General features: G+C 48.7%; 1 protein-coding gene across 1 annotated transcript in view; it reads right to left on the reverse strand.

Moving 5' to 3' along the window:
* Nucleotides 1–867: 867 nt before the first annotated feature.
* LOC101647478 (ubiquitin-conjugating enzyme E2 E3-like) overlaps nt 868–10616 on the reverse strand; it is a 13317-nt gene continuing 3568 nt past the window's right edge. The window contains 4 exon segments of the mRNA XM_030884683.2: nt 868–982; nt 1107–1199; nt 1526–1784; nt 1787–2279. Of these exon segments, the coding sequence (XP_030740543.1) occupies nt 1669–1784; nt 1787–2279 (609 nt within the window). The 3' untranslated portion in view covers nt 868–982; nt 1107–1199; nt 1526–1668.

The following is a 10616-nucleotide window of genomic DNA, read 5'->3' on the forward strand; positions in this document are numbered from 1 at the left end:
GGGCTGCTTTCCTACAAAGTCAGCAGTTCAAAACCACCAGCTGCTCTTCAGAATAAGATGAAGGTTTCTACTCTGAGAATTACACTCTCAAAAACCCACAGGGGCAGTTCTACTCTGCCCTATAAGGTCGCTATGAGTCTCCATGTACCGTTGTTTATCTAGCTAACTCCCTGTTTCCAGCCCTCTGAACTTCTCCCTTGGCTAAATATTGTCCCTTTGATCTCAAATGGCTGATGATTAGAAAGTGGGGATAAATTTAATTCCAGACCTGAATGGGGAAGGGCCGTCCTCTTGGGGGTCCCACCATTTCTTTTCTCTATTGTGATAAGTAGACAAGTGACCAAACACTTGCCTTTTCAACAACCTCACCTGGTGCCTGAGGCCGAGGGAGGTGAGAGGGTTTGACCCAGGAAAGGGAGGGGATCTGGCTGACGTCCTGTACACACTTCTCAGGATTGACAGCACAAAACCCAAACCCACACGCACTGCCGCTGGGTGGATTCCCACTTGCAGCGCCTCTTCAGGACAGGGTGGAACTGGCCCGTAGAGTGCGCCAGGTTGTTACCTTCACAGAAGCCCACCGCTGCATCTTTCTTCCTGAATGGTGGGTTCCGTCAACAGCTGGTGCTTACCCACTGGGCCACAAAGGCGCCTGAACTCACAAAGAGCTGCCATTTATCCAAATGTTCTTCTTGAGTGTGGTCTTTCAGGTGATCTACAGCTTTGAAGGGGCTCAGAAAAATAGATGGAGTGGGGCTTTGGGCAAATCAGAGGGACAACAAAATATCAAAGAACCCTGTGCCTTAGACTTTGCCTCTCTGGGTGGCATCTTGGAAATGTAGTTACTTTTAATTTTTCAATGTGAATTCTTCGGGCAGCTCATCCATTGTGCTGAAAGTGTGTAATCGCTGCCTAGCTGTGGAGTCCTTCGGGGTGGAGACTGTGTCTTCTGTCTCTGGTTCCTCATGTCTAGGGTGGTACCCTGTTAGAACACAAAGGATGGAATTAGGTGATGGTATTCTGAGCAGATCAGCCCTAGGAATTCATCAGCTTTACATGGGCTCTTGTTTTGGCAGTAGATCTTCAGGCCTTTCGTCCTAGCCTACCTTAGTCTGGAAGCTCTGTTGGAACCTGGCCACTGCCTTTTTTTTTCTCAGGAACATGTTGTGCTTGAGATGATACATCAGGTGCTCTCTGAGCTACAAAGGGTAAAAGGAAATCCTCTCATTACAAACTGACAAAGGTAAAGGTAAAATATTTTCACAACAGCATGTACACATACTCAGAACTAGATCTGGGTTTAATACAAATGACATAATTCCTAACCATCTACAGCTACTTTTATAACTTCATACAGATAATGAATTGGGCTAAAATGCACTACAATATGTGGTAGACTTCAGAACCAGTATCCTTAATACATCACAAAATACATTTTGATATCCCAAAGAAGCAAGACTTGCAAGTAGGCGGTTTAAAGATAACTAATCTGTAGCTACAAAGTTCTACTCTTGATAGCATTTACCTTGTTAGGGAGTCTCCCAGTCTCCGAATGATAAGAGCAGAGAGTAGAATCAGTACGAAATATACACAGAAGTCCGTATTGGAAAGGCTATACAGATTTGCAGCACAGACTACAGATGCCTTCTCCTTCACACTGCATACAAATTATGTGAATTGTGTTGCGTGTCTCTTGGTCCACTGTCTGGCTGTCCTGTCATGTTCTGCTCTGTTGGTCAAATATTGAGTGGCTATGCCTCCAACCAGAGGATCCACAGGTTTCGGTCTGTCAAAAGGGAACAAATAGACAGCACAACCTTTGAAACAGTCAAAGCAGGACTCCAGTTATCTTTAAGGATGTGCAAACAGATGACTCCCTGACTACTGATGTTGCAGTGATAGATTCTGGTGCGGAAAGTAACTTTTGGTGGCTTAAACGGATAATCTGATGAAAATATGACATCCAGAAAAAACACACCTGGTGGACCAAGTATAGTTGACGTCCGTTCTTAAATGTTATCTCCTTTAGGCCCAGTACTGCAGTTAGGAGAAGGATCCAGAGGTATTTCAGCTTGCGCCTTCTGCATTCTTATAGCACTTACCGGATGACTTAGCAGTGGTTTTGCTAGAGAGCTGGTGTCTTTCTTCTGCTGGGCGGAAGAAGGTTTTCCTTCTTGTTTTTCAGGCTCTGGAGCAGCTGGGTCTCGCTGGTCTGAATCCGAACTCCCACTGCTGGTGCTGGGACTCTCATCATCTGACCTTTGCCTATCACTGGACCTCTGTGTGGAGTTATTTCCTGGAAAACTTGGCCACCCGCCTGGGCCACTTGCACACCGCTACGGTGTGGGGCCACTGCCTTTTACTGATATCAGTAACTGTAAGAAGGACAAGGAGGCCAATCAGTCTAAGAATGATTCCTATGAAGCCGAGGTCAGACATGCCTCCACCTCCAATATTCTTTACCCCATGCTGACACCATCAGTCCCTTCCGCTCTGCCTCCCTGCTAAGGCTGATAATACTTGTAAGGACCACACAGAACCCACAGCCAATACTCACGATCATGGACTTTATGAGGGAAGCTAATGGATCACAAGTCAGGATCAGAAATGTTAGGGATACAGTTCTTTTGTCCACAATACCTGTGCTCAACCACAACTAGATGAGTGTCTCTCTGCGGTTCTTCACTTCTGCCATACATTTCCCATGGTCTCTGCCCTATGCAGGCAAGTTTTCCAAACTCCTTTAGTTCTGATAAAGACACTTCACTGTGCAAACCAGTGTCCTGCCTGAAGGCACTCAGCTTCACTCTTTCTGTGGGCTAGGAAAGCTTCTGCCTTTTCTCCTGGGAGTCACAAAGACTATGGATAGAAGAGTCAGACCAAGTAATTCAGCTATGCCAGAGTAGCTAACAATTATCACCATTTATTATATGTCAGACATTGTATTAAGTATCCTGAGGATCATCCTGTGTAAATGTTACAACACCTCGTGAGAGATGTCTTATCACTATCATCAATTTAAATGAAGACTCTACTTAGGTTACTTGCCTAAGGGAACAAATATCTTAAATGGGCAGAGGTAGGATTTGAACCAAGGTAATCTGAAGCCAGATTGCCCACTCTTAACCATTAGCTGCAGAGCCAAGTATTTACTGCTTATGGAACAGGCCAGATTGGAGTGGTTCCAACCTAGTAGTTCTGTACTGATGGACGAAGGGTATAGTAGCCCCATTTCTGATAGTGACCAAGGGGTGGGGGAGGCCTAAATCAATCCTGGCATCACAGGAGACCTGGCAAAGAGAGAGATCCAGGCTGGACTCGGCATGTGCTCCAGGGTCGGTGTGGGTTGCTTACAAGAATATGACAAGCGGTCCAGCATACAAGTCACAAAACATTCATTCTCTCTGTCAACTTCTCACCTTTTATAAACGAGGTCATAAGGCAGGCCGGGGATAAAATGCGGAGCTCTTGTTTTACCATCCAGGGTACTGGCTGCCTTCAAGTGCCCCAGTTTAGTTTGTTGGCTTTAGAGAATAGGAACGAAAATAAGAGCTCTGTGTGTGTGTGTGTGTGTGTGTGTGTGTGTGATGAGAGATGAGCGCTTTGAGGTGGTCTTTTTGCTGAAAATTAGGGGGACTGATAATTGTGTGCCACGTTTTATACTTTTAACGTCATTTTTTAAGTATATGACAAGTGCCTGTAGGCATTCCTAGATAATATCATGCAAACATCAACATAATTTGCTTCCAGGTGGGCGTTGCAGATATTTTTCGAAGGACAAGGTCTTGAATCTGATCTTTGAAACATAATTGGGACAGATGGAGGAGTGGAGAAATCTTTGGGCACTAGGAGACTGGCTGGCTTCTAAGCTCTGCTTCCCCACCAATCTGCAAGTCACTTGAGCTCTCAGGAATCAATTTCTTCATTTGAGGAATGAAAGGATTAGAATCCATATTATCCTGGAACTTCTGTCTGATAGTTTGTGATGATATGAGATCATGGAAGTGACTCAGAGGGCCAGGGCTCTGTTCTCTGGACTCCTTTCCCAATCCCTGTCACATCCCTCCCCTGGAAACAGTGATTTGTTCAGTCTTTTCCCTTCCCCCGTGTCTGTCCCTCCCTCCTCTCCCTCCAACAAGTATCTCTTAAATGCCTAGGATTCTGTGCTGTAACATTGACGAGGAAAGCTCCCCGCTCTTAAGTTCACAATCCAGCCAAGAAATACAAGCTGTTGGATATTGAAGGCAGGCCAGAGAGGTTTGCTCTGCCCCTGAGATGCGTGGAAGCAGAAGGACTCAACCTTGATCACATAAATTCACATCCAAATAGATTCACCAGAGAAAACGAGAAAGCTGAGAGTTTTTCAGGTCTCTTTCTCTCTCTTTTTCCAGAAACAAATCAAGATTTAAAATCCCCCGCTCCTAGAGCTGGCAAGTTTTAGGAATTCCATATAACACCGTGATCTCTCTCCAGTGGCGGCTGTTCCCTATGTATTAGAAATGAAGTGGCTGGTAAATGGTCGCCAGTTCCATTCCAAGCACAGTGATCGGGGCCAGTGGGGCTTGTGTCAGGCAGTGCTTTCCACGGAGAAGCAAAAGCCCAAAAGGGTGAGATTCAGCCAACAGCACATTCCAGTTCCCCATTTACTACTACTATCTCTTGACCTCAAGTAACGCTGTGTTACTGAGCTTCTCCAGCCGAAAACATACTGCCTCCCAGGATTGCAGAAGCTCTGGCTTGTAAAATACCAAGCTTGGGGCCCCAGGACCCTCTGGTCCATCCTCGAGTCCCTGAGATAACACAGAGATAGGTATGATTTAGCCCAGACCCCCAGGGAACTCCTGGGGTCCTGTGAGCCCAGCCCTGCCTCCAAGAGGTATTTGATGCCAGAGAACTTCCTCTCTGCATGCATTCATGAGTAGGTGGGCGAAGGTTCCCTCTGCCCCCCCACCCACTCCCCCATTGGCCCCCAGGGTCCTAAAGGAGAGAGGCTAGAGGGCTGACCTCAATGTGCAGGTGAATTCCAGCCTTGTGACTAAGGAAAAGGAGTGTTCCCCAGACCAGTTAAGCTTGCATCTGGGCTGGGCTTATCCAAGTTCCCCAGAAGGAAAAAAGGATAACATAAATGGCTCCCAGAGAATGATCCTGGGGCTCTGGACCCCTGCACCTTTGAGGAGCATGTAGTGCTGGGTGGAAAACCACCCCGGCACCTCCTTGCTTTGCTCCGCCGCTGGGCAGGGTGACCTCCAGCCTTGGGGATCCGCCCAGGTAGTGGGGGTTAGTGACCCTGCCCGTTTTATGTGGTGGCTGTGTGCTGTGTGACTCAGAAGTGTGCGTGACACATGACCAACACCAATGACTTTTAACAGTGACTGGTCAGCACAGGAATGTTCTCCGCGGCCCCATTGGTGGATAGTTACACTACCTGACTGTCCGTCCTCTGCCGTCTGTCAGAAGGAGTGGCCGGGGATCAGGGGAGGATGCGTCAAGAGTGGGTTTGGTCTCCAAACCAGCCTTGTCCTCGCTGCTCACGGGGATTCCTCCAGCGGGTGTCCTTGGAGTATGTCATCCCGTCCATTTGGGCGTCGTAGCAGGCATTGTATCTCACGTGAAATTGCACGAGTGCGCTTGTGAAGCTCTCATCCAAGGAACATGGAGAAGCAAAACCCAACCCAACCCCCTCTTTCATGGTGATGTCGACACGGCAACGTGAGCCCAGCAGTAAAACACGGGAGGTCAGACACACCCCACTCTGCCCCTGCCCCTTTTCCTCCGCTACTTGCTTCAGATGGAAGAAAAGAAACTCCTACATTATCAGGTGAACAAAACGCGTACGATACGTTCTTGGTTGCCTGGGTCTGGAATCACACTGGGCCTAACAGGGTCCCCTAGATGAGGTACCGCCAAGAGAGCAGGTTTTTTTTCAGCAGTGGAAACCACACTGGCCTTCGGGTCTGCCAGACCCAGGGATGGGACCTCCCATCGTCATCCGTCCCTGTGCCTGCTCCCCTGTAGCGTACCTGTGTTGGAGTGTGCCTGAGTGCATTAAGACACTACCCACCAGTGCCATCTCTGGCCTGAGATGGGCCGGTTGCTCTCCAGTTTGTTCTGCCTCCTGGTGACCCTGTGTGTGTCTGAGCAGGACTATCTTTGGAGGACTTTCAGGGGGATGCCCTTTTCAGAAGTAGATCACCAGGCCTTTCTTCCTAGGTGCTTCTGGGCAGACTTGAACTGCCACTTTCTCACTTAGCAGCAATCGAGTTAGCGGATTACAGGATCCAGGGACTCCGTGGCCCCAGGATAGGGGCTCAGGAAGTAGTGATAAAGTAGAAATTCAAACCCAGATCCATGTCACACAAAGCCTTTCCCCTCCTTGCTTCCTGTTCTGTATGGATGTGTGCATGTGGGTGGGACCTGGCTCCGGAGAGGATGGTGGGTCATTTCTGAGCCACTCCACACAGAGAAATCATTCCACATCTCTCTTCATTTCTGATATCCAGGAATAGTTTTCCAGGTATTTGGAGGAAGGTGAGGTGTAGGTGGTTTGCACTGGGATATGGTTTCAAATTTAAAGAGGATTATGTGCCCACAAACCCCAGAAATGGTGGTGAGGGGTGTGAGCCATTGAAATTCTAATTGTAGCCCGAGTCCAAGGAGGTATACACTTTCCAGAACACAGTCTCTTATTGTTCGTGGATTCCGTTCTTGGCCACAGCAGATGTGGGGAGGAGCAGATACGTAACAATCTTCGAGTGAAACTGAAGCAGTATTAGGCGGCGGCAGTTTGGGCTCTGGCAGATTCTGCCAAGAGAAAGATGCCTGGCTGTTGACCATTGCATGTTGCCTAACCGGTTGCTGTCCCTTGATTCTGATGCACGGAGACCCTCCAGGACACGGGAGAACTGCCCTGTGGAGTTTCCAAGGCGGTCCCCTTTACCGAAGCCCATGTCACATCTTCCTTTTATGGAGAGAGCGACTGGTGGGGCCAAGCTGCTGAGTGTTAACCGTTGCTCCACCACGGCTCTTCGTGTGCTCTTAGTAATCACCCTTTCTGCCTTGCATGTGCAGATCTGAGCAGACACACAGAGCCCGCTGCAGCTGAGGGACATGTATGTGCATGTGTGGACACACCCAGTCCTTGCTTTTACCCGTGATGACTCCAAGGCCTAAGGTGACAGCATCAGTTCTTAGGAAAGCGAGCTCTGGGATCCTGGCTTCTTAGAATTGAGGGAGTTCTTTATTCCAGACTTTGAATATCAGCATACATTTCGTATTGGGTGTCTACTGTATGCCAAGCCCAGAGGAGGTGTTAGATGATGCTTTGGGAATTGAGGAACCAAAAAAAAACAAACAAAAAGCCAAACTCACTACCATCCGGTGGATTCTGACTCACAGTGACCCTGTCGGACAGAGTAGAACTGCCCCTGTGGGTTTCTAAGACTGTAACTGTCAACAGGGGCAGAAAGCCCTGTCTTTCTCCTGAGCAGTGGCTGGTGGTTTCAAACTCCTGACCTTGCAGTTAGCAGCCCAGCACATTACCACAATGCCACCAGGGCTCCTGAACAGAGGAAAGAATAGTCTAAACGCAAAACCAAAGTTGTAATTTGTTTCTAGCCTAGAGGAAGACCTGCACGGAGTAGTGGAAGCCTAAGGGTCAGGTAGCCTGGGGTTACTGAGGCTCGGAGAACTTAAGCAATTAGCAGCTCAAGCTACCAGTTGCCATTCCAACTCATGGCGACCCCATCTGTGTCAGAGGAGAACTGTGCTTCCTAGGGGGTTTGGTGGCTGCTTTTTAGGAAGTTGTTTGCCAGGCCTTTCGTCTGAAGTGCCTCTGGGTAGATTCAAGGAAGCAACTCATTAACCATTTGTACCATCCAGGAACCCCAAACCTACGCTTCAACCAAACTCACTGCCCAGAGAGTCTATTTTGACTCATAGCAACTGTATAGGACAGAGCAGAACTGCCACTTTGGGTTTCTGAGCCTTTAAATCTTTACTAGGACCGTTTGAACTGCTGACGTTGTGGTGAGCAGCTCAGTGCATACCCCCTATGCCATTCAAACTTAAGCTAGTTAGGTGCCGTACTTTCTCCAAGTCAGAGACATGGCCAAGTGCATAAAAAGGATTTTCCCTTGGGCGGCTCATAATCCAAAAGTGGATGGTCTGTCAGCCTTCCAGGCCCCTTGGGGTCTTCCACTCTGCTCTCCACCTGCCTCTCTATCCCCAGATCAGCAAGCCTGAAAATGCCCACAAAGAGAGTGGGTGCTGGCTTATTTATCCACTTATTTTTAAGAATGCCTTTCAACACTTCACTTTGCCAGGAAGGGTGTTGATTTGTGTCTTTCCTTAAAGAACTCTTCCTTGAGTTAATGAGGCCCTAGCGTGGCCCCTTGGAGGATGCTGGGAGGAACGGCCTTGGAGATGCAGCCCAGGCTGTGGCGTGGAACTTGGGAGTTTCAGGGTGGCTTCCAGTGCCCGAAGTGGCTTCTCATCCATCGTCTAACTCACATAGAGCCTTATCTCTCCTTTTCATGGGAGGCAATTGACCGCCAAGATTTCACAGCAAGCAGGGCATCTATGCCCTCACTGCCCTTATTTTCCTCTCTGCTCAAGATGCCACCTTGTCCCAGAGGCCTTTATAACACTAACTCCTCAGGCACTTTATCACCCCATTGTAAGCTGTGAGGAACGTGACCGCTGACAGGACACGGTTGGCTGTGGCTCAGACCAGACCAGGGTCTTTATTGGCTGGTTTGTGGCAGTAGATAGGTCACCAGGCCAGCTTCTAAGCTAAGCTGAAATGCATTCACTGTCACAAAACCCTGCAAGCCTCCACCGAGACATGCAGTACACCAGTTGGGAGTCAAATCAGGCTTCTCCTGGGGGAACCCCTACTAAGGAGCCTTGGTGGGTAATGGCTTAAACATTGGCCTGCTAACCACGAGGTTAGCAGTTTGAAACCACCAGCCGCTCAGTGTGAGAAAGATGTGGCTTTCGGCTCCCTTAAAGATTCACAGCCTCAGAAACTCACCAGGGCAGTTTCCACTCTGCCCTGCAGGGTTGCTCTGAGTCGGAACTGACTCCATTGCACTGAGGACCACTACTGCCCCCTTTATCTCCTTATACCAGGGTGCTTCCAAAAGTTGGTGGGGAAATTCCATTATATTTCCATTTGCGCATGCACTCCTTCAGAACCACGACCTCATGATTCCTGTATCTCCCCTCCCCAAGATTAGTAATAGGCAATTAGTAGACATTTGATGATAGAAAAGGACCTAGTGTACTTTCATTTCGCAGCCATTGTACCAAGCCTAGTGCAAGAGGAACCCTGTCTTGTGCCTAGGACCAGAGGAGGACACTTAGCCACACAGGATGGCAGGAGCTCAGGCATGGGGGGCAGGGAAGGCCCATTAGGGAGACAGAGGCTAAGGAGCACTCCTGGTCTGCTCCATATACAGGAGCCAGTCTTCCTGAGGGATTCCCCAGGGCCGACCAAGCCTTTTCTTTTTTCAAAACCAATTTCATTAGTAATCAATGTGCAGAAACTAAATGGATTTACAGGAGTAAGTAGATGGAGCTAGTTAAAAAATAGCCATCTGTCGGGCCGAGGGATGAGCCGTGTGTTGGTGCATTTGCACAGAAATTTGGCTGGCATCTGTTAGCCTTGGACACCATGTGTACCGAGGGCTGCGTCTTTCACGCTCCCTGGCCGTCGTCTTTCCTCCTGGTTTGAAAACTGAGTACCAGAGAAAGGATAAAATTGCAAACGGGATTTAAACCCTTGCATCTGTCTGCACGTAGCAGTTGAGACAGAAGAAAACTGCTGAGAACTTGCTTGCAGCAGCGGACGCCGATTATGTGCCCACAAACCCCAGAAATGGTGGTGAGGGGTGTGAGCCATTGAAATTCTAATTGTAGCCCGAGTCCAAGGAGGTATACACTTTCCAGAACACAGTCTCTTATTGTTCGTGGATTCCGTTCTTGGCCACAGCAGATGTGGGGAGGAGCAGATACGTAACAATCTTCGAGTGAAACTGAAGCAGTATTAGGCGGCGGCAGTTTGGGCTCTGGCAGATTCTGCCAAGAGAAAGATGCCTGGCTGTTGACCATTGCATGTTGCCTAACCGGTTGCTGTCCCTTGATTCTGATGCACGGAGACCCTCCAGGACACGGGAGAACTGCCCTGTGGAGTTTCCAAGGCGGTCCCCTTTACCGAAGCCCATGTCACATCTTCCTTTTATGGAGAGAGCGACTGGTGGGGCCAAGCTGCTGAGTGTTAACCGTTGCTCCACCACGGCTCTTCGTGTGCTCTTAGTAATCACCCTTTCTGCCTTGCATGTGCAGATCTGAGCAGACACACAGAGCCCGCTGCAGCTGAGGGACATGTATGTGCATGTGTGGACACACCCAGTCCTTGCTTTTACCCGTGATGACTCCAAGGCCTAAGGTGACAGCATCAGTTCTTAGGAAAGCGAGCTCTGGGATCCTGGCTTCTTAGAATTGAGGGAGTTCTTTATTCCAGACTTTGAATATCAGCATACATTTCGTATTGGGTGTCTACTGTATGCCAAGCCCAGAGGAGGTGTTAGATGATGCTTTGGGAATTGAGGAACCAA

This window comes from Echinops telfairi, unplaced genomic scaffold, assembly GCF_000313985.2.
Source record: "Echinops telfairi isolate 266 unplaced genomic scaffold, ASM31398v2 ScPeMD7_1;HRSCAF=3_0, whole genome shotgun sequence".
Lineage (NCBI taxonomy): Eukaryota > Metazoa > Chordata > Mammalia > Afrosoricida > Tenrecidae > Echinops > Echinops telfairi.